Genomic DNA, 25309 nt, shown 5'->3' with positions numbered 1-25309 from the left:
TATACCTTCATGACAAGAATTTGTTCTGTAGATGCTTTGCTTTAAGGCGCTATGCTGTTTAAGAGTTTCTACCTGAAATGATTGATGATAGAGGCTAGCCCTGTGAGTTTATGTTTTGAATCATACTGTTTCTAAGCACAGAAATTGTCAAATTAGGCTTTTTTTCAGTAACTGTTTAATAACTGAAGGAAAAACTTTGATAATGTGTTTTGTTTTAAAATGTATTTTTAAAATATTATGTGTAATGAGTCAGATTCCCTGGAACTGGAGTTACAGATTCTGAGCTGCTACATAGGTGCTGGGAACAGAACCTGAATCCTCTGTAAGAACAGCAAATGCTCTTACCTTCTCTTCTGATATTTGCCATGGTAATTCAGTCTCAGTGTAGCCGAAAGGTTCAATGAGATGTTTCTGAATAGGAAGAAATGTCACAGTTGGCTGCCTAAAGCTGGGGGGTGTCAGCTCTAGCCCACTACTGAGTGACTAAACACTGTAGCCACATCTGAGTGGTCAGTATAAGTCAGATGAAATGTAAGGCCTTAGGAGCTACTCATCCTTATAATGTCTTGGAATTTCAGGTGCTAAAATGATGTATTTTCTGGACAAGTCAAGGCAAGAAAAAGCAATTGCTACAGCCACTAGGTTGGATGAAACTATAAAAAATAAAAATGTGAAGGTAAGATTCTTCAGAGCTTGATTTATAGGTCTTATAAGATCTATCAAACCACATTATCTCTCCAACAAAGTTAGGTGGGGCAAAGAGCTCAGCCTGAGTGCAGCTCTTACCTCTATCCATTCTACGTGTGACTTGAGGCCAGTTACGGTGTGGAAGTGATTGATACCTGTTGTAGAGTGAACTGAAATAACAGAGCAGGAAGGAAGCATCTCATCCTAGCTTATCCTTTAGTGCCGTTTTACACAGCCTTGACATTGGAGTCCTGCTTCACCCTCCTGAGCACTGGGGTCAGAGGGGCCTGTGCCTCCGTAACCAGCTCAGAGTTAGAGTTGAGCCTTCTTTATCTGAAATAATTACTTACTGTAGATAGGAAGAAGCAACCGCAGTCTTTCTGTGGGATAAGTTGTCTCTGTTGATTAAAATTATTATCTGAGCTACTTTATGTTTTTACAATTGGTCTTTTCTCCTTGTGTCAATAGACTCTAATAAAGGTGTCTGAGGCCCTCCAGGATGGCAGCTTTGGGAACTGTAGCTCCCAGTATGAAGAGTATAGGAAGACCTGCCATAGCCTGCTCCCACTCACACCTGCTTTCCTGCCTGCTGCAAGGGAAGCCCTCGGTCTCAGTGCTGAGCTCAACCACACAGCTGACCACAAGCTCTTAATGAATGAAATTTGAATCTTGTGGGAAGTTGCTCCTAAGACTCAAAGCCGAATTCACATCAGGGTTTCTTTTTCACTGTACATTTTAAACTGGTGTAAAATAAAATATTTGGATAGAAGGGGTTTTTTTTGTTTGTTTGTTTTTTTTTGTTTTTTTTTTTTGTTGAGACAGGGTTTCTCTGTGTAGCCCTGGCTGTCCTGGAACTCACTNTGTAGACCAGGCTGGCCTCAAACTCAGAAATCCACCTGCCTCTGCCTCCCGAGTGCTGGGACTAAAGGCGTGNGCCACCACGCCCGGCTCTGGATAGAAGTTTTAGATGGAATATTGTGTAAACTTATTTTATGCTGTGTCTGGCCTTCAATTTACTTGGACATCTGTTACAATTACTTGTTTATACTTGTACAGTCTTACACTCCTGAATTATGAGTGTTGTTGCCTCTGTATTATATACTTCAGTTGCTGATTAAGGTATAGACAGCTTTCTGACACTATTTTCTTTAGGTCCTAGTTTCAGAATCTGTTTTGACCTCTTGTTTATTTGATTATTTTGAAGGGTTAACTGAATGTTAAGAAGTAGCCATATTTTTCATTTTGGTCGATAATGTGATTTGTTCCCTTTTTACCTTAACTTGTATAATTATTTCCTTTGTCATAGCCATAAAAGTGATACTTTATGGTTGAATAAGGATACACCAGTGTTATGTTGATGATTCAGAATGTGAAGACTGGTTTGCCTCATAATCATGTAAATTTAACAATTAAATTTGTTGTGTATCTATTCTAGTCTTACAGACCATTGGGTAGGAGTTGTGTTTTCTTGGTTGAGTTGCTTAGAGACTTAGCAAGTAGCTTACTCTGAGAGGTTTTCTTCAAGGGAGGATGATTTGGCAGAGTACAAATTATAACACAGCACTGTCTCCCTCACAGCCCTTCAATGAATTTTTAGATCTCTCAGATGAGACTGTAAACTATAATTAAGCTATTAAATCATAGTGCTGTTGAACAGTATTTGAGGGGAGCCCTTTTTGCCATATCTATATAATGGACTCACTATTTCTCAGTGTCAATATGTCTGTAAATCTATCTGATATAAACCCAGAAAGATGACTTTATATAGACAGTTCTAATTAAAGTGGTTTTCCTTTATTTCTTCGATTCATAGTTGTTGAAGAGGAAAAAGATCACTGTAAAATAATGCCAACCTAGACAATGCTACAATAAATTATTTCATGCAGAGTTGCTTGTTTAGATCTTTTATTATTTTGTGTCCATACTAGAAAAATATTTTTTTGGGAAAGTAGAAACTTAATCATCTCAATCTTTTCAAGTTTATAGAAAATGTGACTGTCAATAACCAACTTCCAGCTATGCTTTGGTGCCACAGTAAATAGGATTCTTTGGTGGTTTAGATATAAATATCGAACGGGGCCAAGCATGGTGGCACACTTCTTTTATCCCAGCACTTGGAAGACAGGCAGGTGGGTCTGCTCTACAGATAGAGTTCCAGTCCAGCCAGGGATACATGTTGAGACACTGATTTAAAAAAGAGAAAAACTAATGGCTATTTGTCATGAACTGTCCTGGCAAGTAAGTCATTCCTCTTAATGCCAACAGGATGCTGGTTGACTACACTGGAAACTGCTTTCAACAGCAGCCTTTCAAAGGCGTTGGTGTAGAGGGTGGTACAGAAGAGATGGCTCAGGAGTACACACTGGCCCAAGTTCGCTCCTTGCATCCACTCTGGGTGGTTTATAACAGTCAGTGGCTCACAGCCTGAGGATCTCACATCCTCTTCTGGCCTCTGTAAGCACTTGCACTCATGCACAAAACTATACATGTGGATAATAAAATTATTTTAAAAGTTTATTATTTTTAACTATTTTCTTGGGGATAATTTAGTGTTTCTGAGAATTCAGTGTAGGTGCAGTTGAGATGTGAGTGGTCAGATGTAGGCTCGTGGTACTTCCTACACTAACCTTAGCTCCGCCAGAGCTGATGTGTGGGTAGAATGGGGAGGGGGGTGTTGCTTGGCATTGAGATCCCCAGAACTGCCTTGCCAAGATCATGGTTAACCAGGTATATGACAGAAACTTAATCCAATTTAAAAAAAAAAGCCAGTATTGGAAGATTTCTGTATATGTGCACTTGTTTTCTGGCTTGCCTCTTCTAACTCTTCCAGTCTCCCTGAACACACCTATTCTCAAGTTCTGGTAGTTTTAAATCACAGATCTCCCTTCTGATCTACTTCTTGTACTTTGGTCATAGATAACTAGATAACTCATATATACAGACATCATCAAACGTCAGGTCAGGTCCTTAAGCTGTTTCTCAGCAATAAAGGTACATAGAAAGCTGGTACCAGAGAAGTGAGTATGCTATGGCTTAACCCTACCGTGGCGCATAGGCCTTTGTGAGTGGCTTGAAGGAGGAATGTTTTGCCAGCATGCATTGTAAGAGTTACAGGGTCACAGAGGCTTCACCAAAGTTTGAGAAAAGCAGAAGACAGCCGGTGAGCAGCGGGGCTAAGTTCCCTGCAGGGAATCCCTGAGCAGGTGATTCTAGGATGCTGGAGATGCCAGAAAGAAGATGTTTGGTGCTGGAAAAAAGCTGTGGGCTCTCTGTGAAGCTACCCCCAAGGTAGCTTGTGCTGTGAGTGGTAGGTCTGGGCACATAGCTCTTCAGAACTCAGGTCATGCTACCATGTGACCCTGACGGCACATGGAGCTGCAGGGTTTCATGTTTTCTCTGCTAGTGTTCGTCTTGCTCTGACTCACTGTTCCCTTGCTGTGTCTCATTCTTTCCTCTTGAACTAGAAATGTTGACCAGGAATGCATTTATAGGGAGTATGCATAACTTGGTTTTCGATTTTACAAAATTTCCAACTAAGAGAATGTTTTTGAATGTCAGAAGGTATTTTAGACTTTTGAGCAATACTGAGACCTTATTAAGACCATAGGGACTTGAAGTTGGACTGAATATATCTTTTTAAAAGAAAGATTTATTTATTTTATGTATATGAGTTCACTGTAGCTGTACAGGTGGTTGTGAGCCTTCATGTGGTTGCTGGGATTTGAACTGAGTACCTCTGGAAGAGCAGTCAGTGCTCTTAACTGCTGAGCCATCTCCAGCCCCTGAATATATCCTAAATTATGGAATTTGTAGTATGAAATGAGAGCTGTGGATTGGGTGCTATGGTTTGAATCAGAAATGCCCCCCACAGGCTTATGTGTATGCGTTCTGGTCCTAGCTTGTGCTATTTTAAAAGCCGAGGAGCCTTTAGGAGTTGGCAGAAGTTAAGTCAGTGGGCCCTTTGAAGACAATACCCCCTCTGCTGCCTGTCTGTCATCATTTATTCCTCCACCCATATTCTCTGTTTGATGGACTGAGGGCCGTGAAACCAGGATCCACAGCAAAGCTCTCCTCCCTCATGTTTGGGGATACATTTGGGTCACTCTGATAAGAGAGTAGCTAATCAATTCTATTCATGAAACTGGGATTTCACCCAAGCCTGCTAATGGCAAAGCCAAACCAGAAACCAGGGTGTGTGGCATTCCTGCCTGCATGCTTCATTCCTGGTGCTACCACTCTGGCCCAGACCCGCATGGGTAGCCAGAGCAATTGCGGGAGGGTTAGCTGCTTACTGATGCTGCAGGTTCTGGGTCTCCCTGCCTGTGCCCTGCAGGACCACTTCTGACAGAACAACTCAGTGCCAAGTGTTTGAGACTTGAATAGCTTGGGTTTTTCAGATTGTTGGCCTGTCCCGTCACTTTCCTTTCCTGGTCTCATAGTTGTCCCATGCAGCACCCAGTGCTGCGTAGTTTGCTTAGCCTTGCTGAGACTTAAGTTATCCTGTCAAATGGGGGTTATAATTTCTACCTCAGATGTGTGTGTGTGTGTGTGCGTACATGGATGTAGTGACTAACACATAAGTGATGAATAAATACTAATACCTTAAGATTTTCATTTATGTATTTATGTGTGTGAGAGACAAACAAGGACCGAGACAGAGACGCAGAGACGCAGGGGCCAGGGAGGGAGGGAGGAGAAAGCAGGCACACTCGTGCCACAGTGCTTGTGTGGAACTCAGAGGACTTTTGGGTACTGATTCTTTCCTCCCACCATGGGTTCCAGGGATCAAGGTCATGTTGTCAGGTTTGTGCACCAAGTGCTTGTACCTGCTGAGCCACCTTGCCAGTGCTAAGTACCAGCTCCATTCTCCTGACTGAGACTGTGTCAGTCAGATTCTCTTTATCTCTACGCAGGGCATGCTTTCCTTCTGCTGGGCTTTGTTATCCCGCGCTTCCTGTCTGCGGTGCATCCTCAGGCATTTCCTCCTCCCAGAAACATTGCCTGTTGTATTCTAGTAACATGCAGTTTTTATATCTATTTACTGTTTTACCACCCGTCACAAAAATAATACCCAGCATTCACCAGTTATCTTTTGTGCAGCTAGTACAGCGGCCAGTCCTTTGTGCACATTTTCACAACAGGCCTATGTCAGCAGTCGAGGATCGGGCTGTATGTTAATTGCATGTCATCGATAAAGTCAGCGTAGCAAAGTGAGATCTTTGTGGCTGTGAACTCTAGCATTTATTTTTACACTCCTGGTACGTCCCTATATGTAATATGAAAATGCTTGTTGAATGAGTAAATGCTGTACTTCTTCCTCTTCTTCCATCCTAACTGAAGTGGGTGGAAATTATTTTTGATAGTTAGGAAAATAGATAATAATTTTGTTTCAAGTAAAAGAAACAAAACGAAATAAAAGTTATTAATAGTATCTGCATCACCCACTGGCAGATATTTTCTTTTTTATTGTGCTATTGCTTTTCTTCTATTTTGTAGGTTTTATCTAGTTATTCTTATTTTTTGAAATTATTACATCATTCCCTCTTCCATTTCTTTCTTCCAAACCCTCCCATATAACTCTCCTTGCTGTCTTTCAAATCCATAGCCAAAGGTATTAATTGTTGTTATATGTATATGTGTATATGTACATACCTATATTCTTTTTTAAAAGATTTATTTATTTATTTATATCCCAAATGCTGTCCCTTTCCAGTCTTCCCTCACAAAGTCTCTCCCTATCTCCCATCCCCTTTCCTCTGAGAGAGTGGACCCCCGTGGGTAACCCCCAACCCTGGCACATCAAGGCTCTGCCAAATTAGGCTTAGCCACTGAGGCTAGACAGGGCAGCCCTGTTGGGGAACGGATTCCACAGTTAGACAACAGCTTTACGGACAGCCCAGCTCCAGTTTTGGGGGAACCCACATGGAAACTGAGCAGCATTTATCTGGTACATTACATTAATATGGGGAGCCTCAGACCACCCCATATAGCTCTTTGGTTGGTGGGTCAGTCTCTGAGAGCTCTCAGTATTTACCAACAGGTTAAGATGACTAACAGGGAAGACCAACAGGTTAGTTGATGCTGGGGAGTTCCTATCCCCTTCAGGGCCTTCAGTCCTTTCCTCAGCTCTTCCATAAGAGTCCCTGACCTCTGTCAAATGTTTGGCTGTGGGTATCTGCATCTATTTCAGTCAGCTGCTGGGTAGAGCCTCTCAGAGGACAGTTATACTAAGCTCCTGTCTGCAAGCGTAACAGAGTATCATTAATAGTGCCAGGGATTAGTCCTTGCCCATGAGATGGGTCTGGTTATTGGCTGGCCATTCCTCCAGCCTTGGCTCCATGTTTGCCCCTTTATTTCTTTTAGACAGGACAAATTTTGGGTCAAAAGTTTTGTGGGTGAGCCGGTGTCTTTATCCTTCTACTGAGGGGTGCTGTTTGGCTATAGGAGGTGACGTCTTCAGGTTCCATATCCCCACTGTTAGGTGGCTCAGCGAAGGTCACCATGTTGACTCATACCTATATTATATCTTAAATACAACGTTCTCAGTCTGTAGAATGTTACTTATGTGTGTAGTGCTGACCATTTGGTATCAGATAACTAATTGGTGTGCCCCTCCCTGAGGCAAACTCTTTCTCCAACTTTCAGCATTCTTTAGTTGCATGTAATTCTTTATGGAGAGTGTAGGGTTTTTTTCTTTAAAGAAAATTAGTAATTATAAAGATTGAAAAAATACAAAATAAATAGAGAGGGACAAATTTGATTGTACAACCTGTGGCAACCCAAGAAGAAAAGTTCCGAAGTCAACTCCGTTAAAGACTAAAGAGATTCTGATGTGACACTAATTACAATTGTTAGTAGTTTACTGGTTAAGGCTCATGGTTTAACCAACCAGAAGACTCGAGATTCTTATTATATTAATTGCTTATAAGAAGCACAATGGAAGCTAAAGTTAAAGTAAAAGAAATAGATGAAGCATGCTAAGATGAACCAGGAAAAAGTGATCCAAACCAAAAGGTGTGCCAAACGTGACTAGTTTAAAAAGACAAGATGATGCGCCCCAGTTCACTTCCATGTGCTCGCTGTTGCAAAGTGTATCAAGTTATTCCCACCATAAGAAGTCAAAGACAGAGAAAGTCTACATAAACAAAACCCACATTTCTTATAGAAAGCTAACAATCAGCACCTAAGTTCTTTCCAGGAACCAAACAGAAAAGAGAGTGGGTGAGATATAATTCTAAAGGAACTGAGTGGGTGAGAGATAATTCTAAAGGAACTGAGTGGGTGAGATATAATTCTAAAGGAACTGAGAGGGAAAACAGCCTAAAATTTTGTGTCCAGCAAAAGTATCCTTCAGATGTGGAGAGGTCAAGGTTTAACCAAACAAGTCTGCCTTGGTCCTTAGTAGATCTATCTTGCTACAGCTGTTAAGCATTCTTTTCTCTGTGTAGCCCTGACTGTCCTGGAACTCACTTCATAGACCAGGCTGGCCTCGAACTCAGAAATCCGCCTGCCTCTGCCTCCTGAGTGCTGGATTAAAGGTGTGCGCCACCACGCCCGGCTCGCTGTTAAGCATTCTTAAGAGAGAAGGAAAACTGGAATGGTTAGAAACAAACGTCCGGAGTGTTATAGACAGAATAAACTAAGGCAAAACTGCTCTTTTCCTTTCTTATTTGATTTGTAGAGCTTACAGAATACAAGGGTAGGTTGAGTGATTGTAATTTAGGGACTCATGGGATGAGCCGTGGAGATGAGTGAAGGATAGGAGGAGCTGGGAGCTCTGGTCCAAGGCGCCTGTGTGACCTAGGATTTTTGGTAAAATGATAGTTGAAAGGGGACTAAGAGCAGTTGTAAAGCTGTGCTGCAAACTCCAAGGCAACTATTCAAGAATCTTGTATTTGAGAAAATAGAAGTGTAGCTAATAGACCAATGGAGGATACATAGTGGGAAATGCTGCACTAAAGAAAGCCAGAGAAGGGGAAAAGGCTAAAGGTTAAGGGCTGTGGCGGGGGGTGGGGTGGGGACAGCAGGATGGGTGGAAGGATGAAAGGAAGGAAGGGAGGAAAGAAGGAAGGAAAGAAAGGAGGCAATAAATAAACCCAACACCATCAAAGAGGAAAAGCATACAATACAAAAGACAACAACAACAACAAAAGTACAGCTGTCTAACAGTCCTTTCTGTGCATCTGGGGAGCTCTGGCCACCTGTGGATGACCACTGAAATATGACCAGTGAGTATGAAGAACTGCTTTTCAATGTTTAACTTTAAATGCAAAGGTTTTTTGCTTGCTTGGTTTCTGTTTGAGACACTGTGACTGTGTAGCCCTGGCTGCCCTGGAACTCTCCATGTAGACCAGGCTGGCCTCGTGCTCACTAACATCCACCTGCCTCTGCCTCCAAGTGTTGACATGAAAGACCTGCACCACCAGGCCTGACATAGAGACCTTTTAATATTTATTCACTTGTGTGTGTGTGTATATGTGTCTGTGTGTATGTGTGTGTATGTATGTGTGTGTGTATGTGTGTGTATGTATGTGTGTGTGTATGTGTTTGTGTATGTGTGTGTGTGTAGCTTGGGAGTCAGTTCTCTCCTTCCACGATGAGCCCTGGAGATAGAACTCCTTATCAAACTTTTTTCCCAACTGAGCCATCTTGCTGGCCCCTTCATCTCAATTAAATAGCCATTGGTGACTAGTGCTGACATTAGGCAGTTCTTCTCAAAAGGGGCATCATTTGCAGTTCCTCCACCAAAAGAGACACCCTTTTCAAACCTTGCAAGATAGCTGTGAGTTCTAGAAGTTGTCTCCTTTCTAGCTCGCACTCTTGCTGCAGCGTATTTATCTACCATGATTGTCATCCTCATTAGACACGACACAAAGGTAACAGTTTTCTTAAGGCCACACGATGTCTCAACTCCGGGTCTGACCCAGACCCATCCCTTTCAGCTTTGAACTGCATTCTTGCCTGTCATCCCCAGTAATCACGTAGTATCAGGCTGACCTGGTGTGAGGTCCAGGTCTTGTCTGTCCAACAAGAAAACCCCTGAGAACAGGTCCCAGAAAACCCCATAGAAAGTGCCGTATTCTATCTATGTTTATATGCATCGTTGGTGGTTCGGGACCGTGGTTTCTGAAATGATGCAGTTGGGTGGTCAGTTCGTTATTTCCCCCACTAGAGGGCAGGCTTTCCAACTCAGTATTATTTACCTTATTTCTTTATTTCTTAAGAATGAGCATGTGTAGCCCGGTGGTGGTGGTGGTGCATGCCTTTAATCCCAGCACTTGGGAGGCAGAGGCAGGCAGATTTCTGAGTTCGAGGCCAGCCTGGTCTACAAAAGTGAGTTCCAGGACAGCCAGGGCTATACAGAGAAACCCTGTCTTGAAAAACAAAACAAAACAAAAAAAACCCAAACAAACAAAAAAACCGAGCATGTGCGGCTGGTTGAGTTAGTTTTTGTTTTTGCTCTTTGGGAGCAGGTTCATCACCTCCAGTGTTTACCAAGGATGCTTTTTCTCTTTGATGGTGCGTGGGTTCCTGATCCAGTAGGTTGCTGGTGGCTGCCCTCTGTAGAGATGAACAATTCCACCAAGCTTTTACTAAGTACAAGTCTGTTTACCTGACATTAAATGGCAGCGTGAGCATTTTGTGTGAGAAGACAGTGTTGATCTCAGGGTGAGAGGAATAGGGCCTGGCCTCAGGCAGGATCCCACCCTCCTGGGCTTCTACTTCTTGTTTGCATATTTTCTAGGAAACAAGATTCTGTCATGTTTTCAAACTGGAAGGCTCATTTTGGTTACCTCACTGGTACCATCCCAGAATAAGTCATACAGGGTTAGACGGATTGGTTTGTTTCTTAACACTCAACCCAGAACACCCTATCAACAAACATTTGTGTACTTTTCCCCTAACAAAGACCAGGTCCCTGATACTAGCTGGGTGTCTTATACTTCATTTCAATTCTGACCTTGTCTGCCTGAACTTAGTAGCATCAGCTCCCACAGGTTAAGGGCTCCAGTCCCACAAGACGGCTGAAGTCTAGGTATCCAGTGCTTCTGACTGACTGACTGGCTGGAAATCAGAAGCCTTGTGGCCCTCTCCTCCAGTTGGATCATTTGTTAGAATAGTCCTGGAGCTCAGGGAAGTATGCACTAACTTGTTTCTTTTCTTTTTTTGTTTTTTTGTTTTTTGTTTTTTGTTTTTTGTTTTTTGTTTTTTGTTTTTTTTTGAGACAAGGTTTCTCTAGGTAGCCCTGGCTGTCCTGGAACTCACTTTGTAGACCAGGCTGGCCTCGGAATTCAGAAATCCGCCTGCCTCTGCCTCCTGAGTGCTGGGATTAAAGGCGTGCACCACCATGCCCAGCTCTAACTTGTTTCTTTTAGAATATTAGAAAGGATTTAGGTGTTCAGTCAGATGGGAAGAGAGATGTGGGAAGAGGATGAGGGTGGAGACAACGCTCTTTCATGAGTTTGGGGTGCTTCGCTCTGCTAGCACTTCCAGAGGATTGTGGGAACCTAGAAGGCCCTCAGCCTGGCTGTAATGGAGAATACATTAGGTATGGTATACTGAAAATTGGCCAGGAGCAATCAAGCCTATATTTAGGCTCCTTGCAGATGGGATTGTCTGGGGTCAAAACCTGAGCCGTCTGACCCTGTCATTGGCTTTCTCTAACACCAGCCCCAATTTGAGGCTCTACAAGATCCTCAGTCACCAGTCACCTCATTAGGACTTGGTACCAAAGCATCATCTGGGAGGTGGGATTTCAAGGTTTGTAAGTGCTGTGGACCAGAAAACAACACCAGGACCAAAATTGTTGTCGACATTTCGCAGTTGACTTAATTAGGAGTAATTTTGTGTCATGCATTCATCCCATGTACAGAACACTGCCTGGTATGTAAATATTTGTTGAGTTGAGTTGAAACATCCATTTGGCTCTTTCAAAGGTATTTCACAGAATTCTATTTATTTGTTGCCTTCTATTCTTTTGGTTATCATACAAAGGCATGAGCTGGTTTCACTGTGACATTTTTGTGCACACGTATTTTTATTTTGTGTTGTTCTTTATCTCTCTTGCCTGCCTGCCCCCAACCATGTTCTGTTTTCTTCCATATTATGCTAATAAAAGGAGAAGTATGATACTTGTAAATCTGTATATACCAAACATTGGGACTCCTGGGCTTATAATACAAACATTAGCCGAGCATAGTGGTACATGCCTTTGATCCCAGCACGGGGTAAGGGATGGAGGGTGGGGGAGGAGGGGGCAGAAGGATCTCTCTGTTCTACATCGTGAGCTCCACAACTGCCAGTGCAACATAGAAAGACAGTCTCAAAAAACAAGCTAATGAAAACTGGATACAACTTGGAAAATGTAAGCCAGGGCTTTGAGCCTTGCATATAGTCCATATATATATGTATACATATATATATATTTGCAAATATCATATATATACATATATATATATATATATATATATATATATATATATGGTATTTGCAAATTCAGGAATGAACAAGAGAGAAAGAAAGAAAACTCAGACTCCTGTGTAGAAGCAGACAGAGGTCCAGAGACACTGACTCTCTAGTCTGCTGTTTTCTCTCCTCATGGGTCCTCTGTAGTGTTTGAAACACAAGGGACCTGCTGTTAGTTATTCCTTCGTCCAGAATCTCCCACTTCTCACCAGTGCTGTTGAGATCACAGACAAAGCCTACCTTTTCAGTACATAATGCCCAAGTCCAGCGGGAGGGTTCTGATTCGTAATGAGCTCATTACAAACACTGTGCTGTAGAGCCTTGGGCAGAATTCCAATCTGTCTTGAGTTGAGCTTCAGGCATTGGAGGCTGGAGGGGAGCAGAGGTGAGGAAAGTTGATCAGCTGGCAAGGTGGGAATAGTATTCTGGCGATTTGAAAGGTAAAACCTAAAGTTAAAGTTTCATTACTGCCCTAGCCACCTTCCCTCCAAGTCTGCCAGCTTTATACGCTGCTCCATCCGTGTCCACAGGGAATCTAGGTCAGAACAGACAACTTCCCTCTCCAGCTGTTCATTAAATCACAATGCTTAGTTCTTGTTCAGTGGACACTGCCCAACACTCCGGAAGCCTGCTGCTCCTTCTGCTGGCGTTTGGGGGTCCCAGGATGCAGCACTTTTCTTGCTAGTGTCTACAATAGCTCCTTAAACCATTTTATTTCAGAGAGTCTGTGACCTCTAGCACATGTGTGTGTGTGTGTGTGTGTGTGTATGTGTGTGTGTTGGTGCGTGCACACTCCATCTCCTGTCCACAGCAACTGTTTCATAATTTTTCACCCTTAAATATATAATTAGAAATGTTGATGGGAAAAAAGAGTAGAGGAGATGTGATTATACCTGGCTGGGTTGGGAGGAGATAGAAAGGGGGGGGGGGTCAGAATAGGGGCTTGGAGCAGAAAAGGATGAAGTCCCAAGGCAGCAGGCCGCAGCTTCCACTCCTTCTAAGCTGTCATGTGATGGCTTGGTTTGCCACTTCCCAAGATATGCTTGTTTATGTTAAGGGGTAGTACCGACAGGAATGGGGTAATATTTGCTGAAAGTCAATTGTGCACATTTACTCTTTAAAAGATTTATTTATTTTATGTGTACGAGTACACTGTAGCTGTCTTCAGACACACCAGAAGAGGGCATCAGATCTCACTACAGATGGTTGTGAGCCACCATGTGGTTGCTGGGAATTGAACTCAGGACCTCTAGGAGAGCAGTCAGTGCTGTTAACCCCTGAGCCATCTCTCCAGCCCCCAATTGTGCACATTTTTAATAAGGGAGAATTGTGTCTGATAAGGAGAATTTATTGGCTTTCTAGTATAAACACTCCAAACCCTGTCTTGAAAAAAACCAAAAAACCCAAAACCAAAAACAACAACAACAAAAAGAATGCTAACTGGAAATGGCCTGGGATTTTGAAACCTCAAAGGCCCCCAGTGACACATGGAAACTTGGTGGCATACAAGCAGACATGATGCTGGAGAAGGAGCTGAGAGTTCTGCATCTTTATAATGAAGGCAGCAAGGAGAGACTGTGTACCACACTAGGTGTAGCTTGAGCATAGGAGACCTCAAAGCCCATCCCCATAGTGACACACTTCCTCCAACAAGGCCACACCTCCTAATAGTGCCACTCATTTTTTAAAAATCTTTCTCATTTTTAGAAAAGATTTATTTCTTTATTTATTATATGTAAATACACTGTAGCTGTCTTCAGACACAGTGAAGAAGAGGGCATCAGATCTCATTATGGATGCTTGTGAACCACCGTGTGGTTGTTGGGATTTGAACGCAGAAGCTGCGGAAGAGCAGTCAGTGCTCTTAACCACTGAGCCATTTCTCTAACCCCAATAGTGCCACTCTTATGGGTCAAGCATTCAAACACATGAGCCTCTGGGGTGACCATTCCTATTCAAACCCCCACAGGGACCACTATTGTTCAAACCTCATATTAAGCAATTCCATTCCTAGAAAGATGAGATTCCAGCTCCACACAGTTGTTCACAACAGCACTATTTGTAACAACCAAAAGAAAAGGAAAGGTAATTTTCCCAACAGCGGCTGAGCAGCTCAGTAACTTGTGCACATCTCTACAGTGGAGATGTTATCTGGCAGTGAAAAGCTGAGGTGCTGGCACATGCTCCAGAATGGACGAACCTTGGGGACTCAAAGGAAAGAAGTGCCAACTTGTCTAACTCCAGGCTAGGAAATGTCCAGGAGAGACAACTCACAGAGATGGGGTCGACCGGTGGCTCTTAAGAGCTGGGTGTGTGTGTGCATGGGGAAAGGATGGGGAGGAAATGTCGATGGAGTGGACTTTCTTCTACAGGCTTGAAGTTTTCCTAAAGATGGGACCAGCAAGGGGACTCAGCAGGGGAAGGTGCTTGTTGCCAAGTGTGGTGGCCTTGAGTTGGATCCTTGGAACCCACATAGTTGAAGTAGAGAACTGACCCTTGCAAATTATTCCCTGAGGACCTCATGTATGCTGCCATACACACACACACACACACACACACACACACACACACACACACAGAGATGGCATCAAATGAGTAGAATTGCTGTGAGGTTTATCCAATACAGTGAGTGATTTAAGAAAGAGGAATGGAGCTGTAAAAGCTGTATATGTGCTTCATGAAGACAGTACAGAAATACCCCGAACACAAAGAAGGGAACTGGAGCCTGGCTCCTCGGGCAGCCTTCAGCACCTTTGGAAACAGTCTGTACTCATCTATGCCTGGGACATTCTCTGCTGTGGTACTCATAGCCACAAATACGCCAGTCCACTGTGGGCCTAGACCAGTCCATCTGTTTTAAGAAATATACGTGCAGAATATAGCCTGCGAAATACGAGGCAGAGATGCCAGTGGGTGCCAAAGAAATTCAAAATGCTCATCGGACCACTGGCTGGAAGGAAAGAGGGCACTGTCATGAGGGAGTGTGTGAGGTGCTTCTCCCAAAGCTGACCCTGCCACACAGAGACAGTGCAGGCTAGCCACACATCTTCCATGATCAGTCTGCTCAGAGCCCCTTGAAGAGTCAATACCAGTATCTTTGGGGGGTGGTCACAGTTTATTCCCTCAAAAACATCCTATTTCAAAAGAATGGAGTCAGCATAAGAGTTAGTGCATTAGGTTTCTATATAAAAGAAACATATGTGAGACCAGGGATGTGTGTGTGTGTGTGTGTGTGTAGTGCTTAGCTTAGGTGTGGCACTCTGGTCTCCCATGTGAGCCCTGGGGTCCAACCGTAGAACTGAAACAAAAGAACAAAACGAACAACAACAAAAACCCACAAAAATATTGAAAACAGTAAGAATCTGGGCTAAGGGATCCAACTTTCCTGGGGTGTCTGTGGGGGAGTCCTCACCCTTAAAAACTATTTATTGTGTACTCCTCTGCTCTCTAAAATAATTATAGGGTCCCTCCTACACTTTTCATTCTAAGCCCGTAGAGTCCATTGCACCTTTTAGTTCCTAGGCCTAGTGGTGGCTGGCTAGGGGACCATAAGAAGGCCGCTCACCTTAGACAAAGTGCTTTTTCTGTCCAGACTCTCGCTCCCCGACCTCCACCCTCCCCCCAAGCCCACAGTGTAGCCCCTACAGCCAGCAAAGCTGCCAGGAGGCTCAGGGATCTGTCCCTGTCTGATGGCCGACATAGAACACAGAGCTATTTGTTTTTCTCTTCTGCAGTAGGACCAGGTCCTAAGTATTCTTTCGAAACTCCTTAACCAAAGTTCTGGGCTTCCTAACACCTTTTCTAAGCATCCCCCTCCTGGAGGGTGGCTGGCTGCCTCTGGGTGGCTGACCTCTGGGCTGCTTTATCTCAAATAGCTTGGCTGTTTTTCTTCTGTCCTCCCTTCCTGGCAGCCAGGAGATCCGTAGCTTGCCTGCCTTAGGGTTCTCCTTCTAGACTCTAAAAACTGTCCTCCGGCTTCTGTGTGTTCAGGGGGTTGGGGGTGGGGTGAGGGGGTGGGGATGGATGTGAATTCTATTTGTGTCCCTACTTCTATTAATGAAACGAAGAAGCCTGAGAGAGCAGAACTTGATTTCCCAAGTATCATATGACCATGGGTGGCCAACACCCACCCGCCCAGACACTGGCCACACTCTGTCCTACTTTAAATTCTTTCATTAGGAAAACAACTATGTACAGAAAATAAAAATACATCTCAAAAAAATAATTTTAAAAAACCCAAGGTTCCAGGCCAACCTGGGCTATACAGAGACCCTGTCAATCAAGAGTGAGAGAGAGAGAAAGAGAGAGAGAGAGAGAGAGCGCTCGATCATCCTTATTCCCTTATATATAGTAGAATCTAAACTCATGTACTAAATTCACCTATCACCTATTTAAATGGGGGGGGGGCACTGGAGAGAGGGCTCAGAGGTTAAGAGCATTGACTGCAATTCCAGAGGTTCTAAGTTCAAATCCCAGCAATCACATGGTGGCTCACAACCATCTGTAATGGGATTCGACGATGCTCTCTCCTGTGTGTCTGAAGACAGTGACAGTGTACTCATATATATAAAATAAATAAAATCTTAAAAAAAAGCAAGCACTCTGCTGACCGGGACATAATTTTTCCTTTAAACTTATTCTTCCAACCTAATTTTCTGTTTTGTTTTTGATCAAGGAGTTTTCATAATTCTCTAGAACCCAAATCTCTATGTAAATTAAAATTAGAAAAATTTACACTTGCAAAGACTACCAGGCTGTAAGCAAGTTAAAATAATTTATGTGTGTTAGATGTTTTCATAAATGGCCAACATAAAAGGAAAATTTTTATTAGGCTTTCGAACTCATAGTTCATGAATCCCATGACATATACTACATATTAATGGATATCATTTGTTTCTCTTTACTTCATATATACACACACACATATATATATATATACATACATATATATTATATATTTATATTTATAAAGATATGTATACTTTATATTTATATATGTGTGTATATATATAATCAATATATAGTGGTTAACTTTAAGTATAGGAAAGTGCACATGAGTGGCAGGTGGTGTCCATTTGTTACATTGTAATAACCATACCACTTGTAACATTGTTACACTTCACAAGCACTTGGCAATCCTCCTCCTTTGCCAGCTATACTATATTGTACAGACCCAGGCAGAGCAATCAACACCACCAGTTCTTCGAAGTTCTCAGCCCTTCTTTCTTTTTTTGTTTTGCTAAAAATCCTGTTGATCTTTCCTGGAACACTCTAGTAGCTCCTTCCTGAGAGAGGTTAACAGTGAAGGGGACAAGTTGAGTTGGCCTGTGCTGACAGTTCAGTGTCCTGTCCCCTCGGTCCCCACCACACTCCTTAGGAAGCAGTGTGGGAGAGACCAGGCTCAGTCCTTAGAGAACAGCCCTCCTGTGACGGTAGATGAGCTTCTGGCGGTAAATAGCTCTGTTCCTGATCTCTAGTGCCCGAGGCTACACCAGATCCCAGAATTCCCTCTTTTAATGCCTTCAATTAATGTTACATATTGCTGAAAATCACCCATAGTGCATTGGGCAGTCGATCATTTTCTCTGTTGTACATTATTTCACATTGTGAGTATATCAGGGTTTACTACTCTAGTCTCTTACATAACGAGGCTCGGGTTTCACATTTCACGTAGTGGGTCTTTTCTTTTGTGGTTCTTTCCTGGCACACACTTGGGGTCTTAGTCCACTTGTGCCTCCGTGGAGCCCTCCTGTACTCGGGAGGATCTCTGTGGGTTCAAGACCACCTGATGTACATACTGAGACCCTGTCTCCAAACAACGCAACAGTAAAAAAAAGTGCCTGTTAGAAGAAAACAGGGTACTTTAAAAACCTAATTTCTAACCCTTGCCTCCCTCTGGTCCTCCCCTTTTTTTTCCATCTCCCCCCTCTTTCTTCTTTTCCCTCCCTCCCTCCCTTCTCCTATCACTATTTTTGTAGTTTAAGGTGAAGCAAGCATCTAGAGAAACAAACCACAAACTAAGCATTCACCCAACTCAGAAAAAGTACTAGATCTAAAGGGAGTTCGAATCTCTGTCGGGGGTTTTGTTCTTGGTTTTTTGGCTCCTGAAGTCTAACCAAGGGTTTCACAAGTGCCAGACGATGCTCCACTCCTGAGCTGGCTCCCAGCCTGCTCCATGTATTCCGGTGCATTCTCTGTTTATCCCACCATCCTGCACATCACTGGCACCCAACACGAGTTAACAAGTGGATCGATCCTCTATACTGGATTTTTTTTTTGTATGCCTAACTCTGATTTCTTTCCGATTGAGAACAGATGGGCACAGACATGCTTTTAAGACATTAAACAACATAGAAGACATTTTTTCTGACTCTGGGTTTTGTGTCCTGCTGGCTATAAGAATAAAGCAGCCACTCGAAGGAAGAGATGGGGGGGGGGGGTTAATCTGAAAGACATGCATAGCTGTGTAAAGCCCAGAGAGAGGATTATGGCTGAAAACAGTGCTTAATGGGAACCCAGAGGACAAAATAGAGTGGAGAAGGATGGGGTGCTGACAGGCTGCCACCTGGCAGCAGCTCTATGGGCCTTTACATTGTTTTAATTTGTTAGTGTATACACCTTATTTATTGATTTTGGGGGTGGGGTGGATTTTTTTGTTTTGAGACAAGGTCTGTATTTTATAACCCAGGCTTGCCCAAAACTTCTGGCATTCCTCCAGCCTCAGTCCCCATCCAGTCCAGAGGTTTCATGTTTTCTTCCATCAAATCCCACCACAGTGAATTCTTTCTTTTTATCCAGTGCTCAAGATCGAACCTGGAGCCTTGCATGCTCTGGACAAGTATTGAGGATCTGAGCCACATCCCAGCTCTGAACACTATTTTATACAACAGGTGGCGCCACATTGCAAGGTGGTACCTCGAGAACACTGATTTGGGTCACAATTCAGAAAGTAGTGGCTTCTGTTGCATCAGATCCTTTTGCGTTATTAACAAATTACGATTTCTGTAGATTGGTCAGGAAAAGAATGCTAAATAAAAATGGATGGCAGGCAGGACAGTGCTCCCTTGTGCTGTCTGCAGAGGGCTGGAACACAGTCTGAAGAATCCACACTATCTATGCAGAAATTCACGCAAGAGCTTCACATTTTATATTTTCTTCAACTTAGAAATGTAACCTCTGTGAATATATTCTTGAGCTGGCAAGAAGTCTCAGGGGATAAGGACACTTGTCACCAAAGCCTGATGACCTGAACTGGAGGCCCAGAACTCACACTGCTGAAGAAGAGGGACGCAGAAGGCCAGGAGGGGTGACTGTGGCAGCAACAGTGAGCACAGCACTGGGAAACAAAAGGCAAAGTCTGAGGGAAGATGTAAGCACGTCGACCCTAAGAAAGCAAGGCAGGAAGAATAGCAGAAACAGATTATAAAAAACACCCAGCCCAAAGCAGGAAGCCAGCTGCTGGTGCAGCTGGGGAAGAATTGGTCCCCTGAAGAGCAAGTCTGACAGGAGTCAGTGTTGAGAAAAAACACGGTACATCTAAGCATCCGTTGTGAGCTAAGCACCCACAGGGGCCAGGCACGGTAGACGTATTTGGTGTATTCTTCTCCATAAGCAGCGTGGAAAGGCCAGAGGTCGAGGTTGCACGTGTTTGTAACTTAGAGCTGCACTCTGACCTGTCTTAGGGCAAAGCCAGTATGGCACAGCAAGGAAGACATGGTTGGGAACAACAGTCTCTAGTAATTCTGACTGGATCCAGACAATGTGGACACAGACCAGCCAAGTGTGGTGTACTGTGGGTGCCTTCTCAATGTCTCAAACAGCAGCAACAATAACAATACCACACACACACACAAACACATACATACACACACAAACACACACATACACACACACACACACACACGGAGCAATGTTGTGGGCCATCTCTAAAATCACACACATTGAATATAATTCACTGTAAATGACAGGACCCAAGGTGGCCTGTGCTATCAGATTGTGCTCTGTTTATGTGCTCTCATGTGGGAGGACCGGAGGGGCTTGTTCAACTCCTGTTGACGAACAGTGAACCTATAACAAGCTTTTGTGCAAGGAAGAGTCATCCCCTCTATTCTGACTTGATTAGCAAAACACTATTTTCTTCTTATAAATATTTTGAGCAGTTAGCAGTCCCTTAACCATTAACGTTTAAAAACCACTGGGCTGGGATGTAACCCACCGACAGAGCATTTACCTAGCACGCATGAAACCCTTGGTTGGTTCCCAGAATTGCATACAAATGATATTTCCTAACATAGTTATATATGACTTTCATAACTAATAAATGTAGATTTTTGAACATTGTTAAAATATTTTTACATTTATTTATTTGCAAGTGTGCATGCATGCACATTCCCATGTGTGTGCACTTTCCCACGTGTGTGTATACATGCATGCTTGCATGTGTGCTTGCCTATGTATGTACCATGGTATACACGTAGAGGAGGTAACTTTTGGAATTGATACGTGGGTTCTGGGGATCAAACTCCGACTGTCAGCTTTGAGAGAAAGGGCCCTTACCCACTGAGCCATCTTGCCGGCTCCAATTTTTGAAATTTTGACAGATTAAGATCCTTATCTACCAGAGATGGGTGTGGTGGCACACACACTTTTAGTCACAGCACTCTGAAAGCAGACGCACATGGATCTCTCTGTGTGTTTGAGGCCAGTCTGGTCTCCAGAGTGAGTTCTAGCTGAGCCAGAGCTGTACTGTAAGACTCTGTCTGAAAAAAAAAACAAACAACAGAACAAATGAAAGCTTTATCAAATCTTAAGAAAGAAATTCTTAACAACATTTTCCAATCACTTGATTAAGACACTAACAAGTTCAGTAGACAAGCAAAAGGCAAGGGACTTAAAAAGCCGCTTGTCCATGCTTTTACGCCCAGCTCCCTTCCTATACTGTTTTTGAGAGTCATCTGATTGTGGCATGCATCAGTAATTCAGCCTCTCTCTTGTTAAAATTTGCTTCTTGTTCCTGCTCATAGACTTTGGGCTGGTTCCCAGTCTGAGGAATCTTATAGATCAAACCATTCTCAGCTGTCCATGCCTTGCTAAGTCCTTCGCTGGTATCTTGTTCTTATGCGGTCCCTTGCTAGCAGACGAAGTGTGGGGAAGTAGCAGCCTTTGTCTTGACTGTTTCTGCCTCCTTCTCTCTACGGCTGCAGTGACCTTACAAATTCTAAAAGTGAAAAATGGTTTTCAGGTTGGACCTTCTGAGGTTTCGGGATCTCTGTTGCAGACTGGTTCCAGGTTTGAGAGCTCAGCTCACACGGTGTCTTTAGTTGGGGAGAGATAACCACTGGGCCACAGCTGGACGCCTAAGAGACTCAAGTCCCACTCTCTTTTATCCACAGTTCTCAGATCCACTTTCTCATGGATTCTAGCTTGCTCAGAAACAGGGTATCCGGTTAGGCTTCATCTGGTGAGCGTTGCCAAACTCATTGCTCCACACTTGCATGTTAATCCGGCTCATTTGCTTTTTCTTTTATGGTGCTTGGAACCTAACACAAGCTCTCTGCTGTTGAGCTATGTCTCCAGCCTCTTTTTTTTTTTTTTTTCTTTTTAAATGAAGCCATACTGCCCCATGAATATTTATTACGGTGAATCGTTTAACTTTTTAGTTTTAGTTTTTGCATTTTGGGCCTTAGGAAAGAGAGAATGCAGCTCTCCTCCCCTTTAGGCCGTTCGCCTATTTTTTGGTTTTGGAGCAGTGCATTTGGGTTGGTGATAGTGCAGTGCACTGCTGGTGTTGACTGACTTCTGGCCCCCCTCTCTGCTGTGTTATTCACTCACAGCTGGTGCTCTTTAGTCTTATCTGCTTTGGGGACAGTTCCTGCATTTTTGGAGTGGTTGCACTAACTTGCGGTTTTCCACGCATGTGCACTTATCGATTATATGGATTGTAAGTGAACTATGCTTTCTAAGCCAACTCATTAGAAGAGACCTAAGCATCCTGATATCTTAATAGCTATAATGGTGTTTTGAAATTGCCTTTCTGTGCACTCTATATTCATTTTCTTGTCTTCTGAGTATTAGGATAAGTCCCCTGATAAGACTTATCCAGTTGACTTACAGTTTCTATCTATAGTTTGTAAATTGTGCCCAATGGGGATGCATTAGAAATGGAGATTCTGTCTGTCTGTCTATTTGTCTGTCTGTCATTGTTGTTGTTGTTTAGTTTTTCAAGGCAGCTGTTTCTCTGTGTGTCCCTGCCTGACCTGAAAGCTTGCTTTGTAGATCACACTGGCCTCAAACTCATAGAGATCTGCCTGCCTCTGCCTCCCGAGTGCTGGGACTAAAGGCACACACCACCACGCCCAGCCAGAAATGCAGATTCTTAAGTTCCAAGTCAGATTTAGCAAACTTGCTAAATTTAGCTCTCTGGAGATGGGCCAGGTAGTGTGTTTCCACACGTGTAGTTTTTACTGATGCTCACTTGAGTTTGACAACCTCAGTGGGAGCTTCCCCTGGGTTGTTCCATACCACCAGCCCCTTTTGTGTGTGTGATGTGTGTGTAACCATGTGTGTGCACACTTTGCAAGTGCAAGTGAACCTGGAGGTCAGAGGCTGATGCCAGGTGTCCCTCCCCCATCCTCATCCACTTTACTGGCTGAGGCAGGGTCTCATGCAGAACCTAGAGGTCAGGAATTTGAGCTAGCAAGCTAGCCTTTCCAGAAGATCTACCTGGCTCTGCTGTGGATTCTGGAGATCCAGTCTCTGGTCCTCAGGCTTCTGTGCCAGACACTTTGTCCGTGGCATCTTCTCCCTGGGGCTCAACCAAGCATTTTTTTTTTTAAAGCATCATTGCTTTCTGGGAACAGTACAATACTCCAGATTAAAAGTGAATCATTTTCCTCCCTGAGACAGTCAATCAGCTTCTCTTCTCCACAGTGTCTTCTTTAGAGAAGCCAGAGGATGATATCACAGTGCCAGTGACATACATGCTGGGGACCATCCAAGGGACAGCTCCAGAAAGAGAGAGTGTACCTGCAGCCCCTGCCCAGTCCACCCAAGCTCCTCAGTGTCCCTTGTGTGTGAGGTTGAATGCGGTTTTAACATTCTCTACGTTGACCACCCAGACCTTCCTGTCACTGTTTCTTTTCCAATTACCCAAACTAGTCTCAGCGTTTGAGAAGTTGTTAAGTTAAACTGCACTTCCTTCTTCAGAGGTCATTCTTTTGACGAGCAGTTCAAGTGGGGAGACCAGGACAGCTTTGCAGTGAGCTTCTCTCTCTCTCTCTCTCTCTCTCTCTCTCTCTCTCTCTCTCTCTCTCTCTCTCTCGCACAGTGTGACAGAATGGAGGGGGGTGTGTGGTGTGTATGTTCCCTTACTCTGGGAACTCCTGCAGCCAGTCTGTTTCTTATTACTGAGATCTCTGCCTTGCCTAGTTTTCATTGTAATTATATGGTCATCTTGAAGTTTTCTCTATGGAGGTGGTGGGGGGGGGGGTTCTGAAACAGGATGTTTGAGAATTCTCAGGAGGGAATTTTGCATTCTTTTCAGACCTATCCCACCCCCACCCCTACCCCTGTGATGCCAGGCCCTGTGTCTTACCACTGACCTACATTCCAGATCACCACAATATGGTTGTTGTCCTTGTTTCTTTTGTTTTAGAGACAGGGTCTAGCTGGCTTGCTCTAGCCTGAAGCTGACCTCCTGACTTTGACTCCTGACTTCTGGGGATTACCGGTTAATGTCACCATCTCCGGCTGCATTCTTCTCTCATCTCTCCACACAAAGTGCTACTGGCCCGGTCGGTCGCCTGGTTCCTGTGTGTCCATCTAATGATTTCCACTCGTGTGAGTGCCTGGGTCAGGAACGTGTGTGGCAATGATTTATTCACTCATGATGTAGTTAAGGTTACCATCGCTGTGGTGACACACCATGGGGAGCAGAGGGGTTTTTGGCTTTCGCTTCTACATCCATAGTCCATCACTGAAGTCAGGGCAGGAACTCAAACAGGGCAGGAACCTAGAGGCAGGAGCTGAAGCAGAGGCCATGGAGGGGGCTGTTTACTAACTCACTTATCATGGCTTCCTCATCCCGCTTTCTTATAAAATTCAAGTTCTCCTGCCCAGGAATGGTACCACCTACAATGGGCGGGGCCATCCCCAGCAAACACTAATTAAGAAAATATCTTACAGCTGGATCTTATGGAAGTATTTCTTTCCTCAAGTTTCCCCTCTTTTAGATAGCTCTAGCTTCATGTCAAGCTGACAGAAAACTAGCCAGGGACATGCAACAAATGAAAATTTAGTATTTATCATGGGCCAGACAGGGTATAAAAATACTACACACACACACACATGACTGAGTTTGATTGCAAAGAATATGCCACCTCATTTCTGCCATTTGAGAAATTTATTTTTCCCTCTGGAACAATAAGATGCTTCTTCCAGAATAGTACCCCTAGTAGGTTTAAGGTCACATCTGTTTTCTTTTCAGGAGTTTTATTTGTGACTGAACCATTAAGAAACCCTTCAACTGTAGTCAAGTGGGGTTGGTGAAATTCTGAAGGGGCTGTAGTTGTAGGTGTGTACAGTTGTAGTTGTGTACAGGTGTGCAGTTATGGGTACGGTGAGGTGGGGACAGCTAGAGAGAGCAGAAAAGTCGGACAGATCCTGTGTTGGGGCAACTCCTGGAGACAGTACTCTTCTCTTTTGGTTTCCCAGAGAGTAGCAGCAGAAAGTTATAGAGTCCACCTCTGGGCATCATCTGGCTTGAAGGCCACCCAAGAAGTGCTGTGTACTGTTTTGGTAGTGTACGACTCTTATATCAGCATGGAGGAAGCTGAGACAGAGGGCATGAGGTTGAGGCCAGCCTCACATAGCAAGACACTGTCAAAGGGGGCAGGGCTGGAGATAGCCAGAGGACCTGGGTTCAATTCCCATCACCCACATGGCAACTCACAACTGCCTGTCATCCAGTTCCAAGTGATGTGACACTCTCACACTGACACCCATGCAACCAAACACCAACACACAGAAAAAATAAATCTTTTTATTTTATTTTATTTTTTAAAAGCAAGCCACAAACCTGCCATATGACCCAGTCTTTCTTTCTTTCTTTCTTTCTTTCTTTCTTTCTTTCTTTCTTTCTTTCTTTCTTTTTTTTTTT

General features: G+C 43.7%; 1 protein-coding gene across 2 annotated transcripts in view; it reads left to right on the top strand.

Moving 5' to 3' along the window:
• Naa16 (N(alpha)-acetyltransferase 16, NatA auxiliary subunit) overlaps positions 1 to 1500 on the top strand; it is a 51994-nt gene extending 50494 nt beyond the window's left edge. For both annotated transcript variants that reach the window (XM_021182000.2, XM_029469127.1), the window contains 2 exons: positions 579 to 676; positions 1156 to 1500. In XM_021182000.2, the coding sequence (XP_021037659.1) occupies positions 579 to 676; positions 1156 to 1353 (296 nt within the window). In that variant the 3' untranslated portion in view covers positions 1354 to 1500. The remainder of the gene's footprint in view (positions 1 to 578; positions 677 to 1155) is intronic.
• The last annotated feature ends 23809 nt before the right edge of the window (positions 1501 to 25309 follow it).

The sequence above is a fragment of the Mus caroli genome, chromosome 14, assembly GCF_900094665.2.
Source record: "Mus caroli chromosome 14, CAROLI_EIJ_v1.1, whole genome shotgun sequence".
Lineage (NCBI taxonomy): Eukaryota > Metazoa > Chordata > Mammalia > Rodentia > Muridae > Mus > Mus caroli.
Note: the sequence above shows the minus strand (reverse complement) of the source record. Positions and strands in the feature narration are given on the sequence as shown.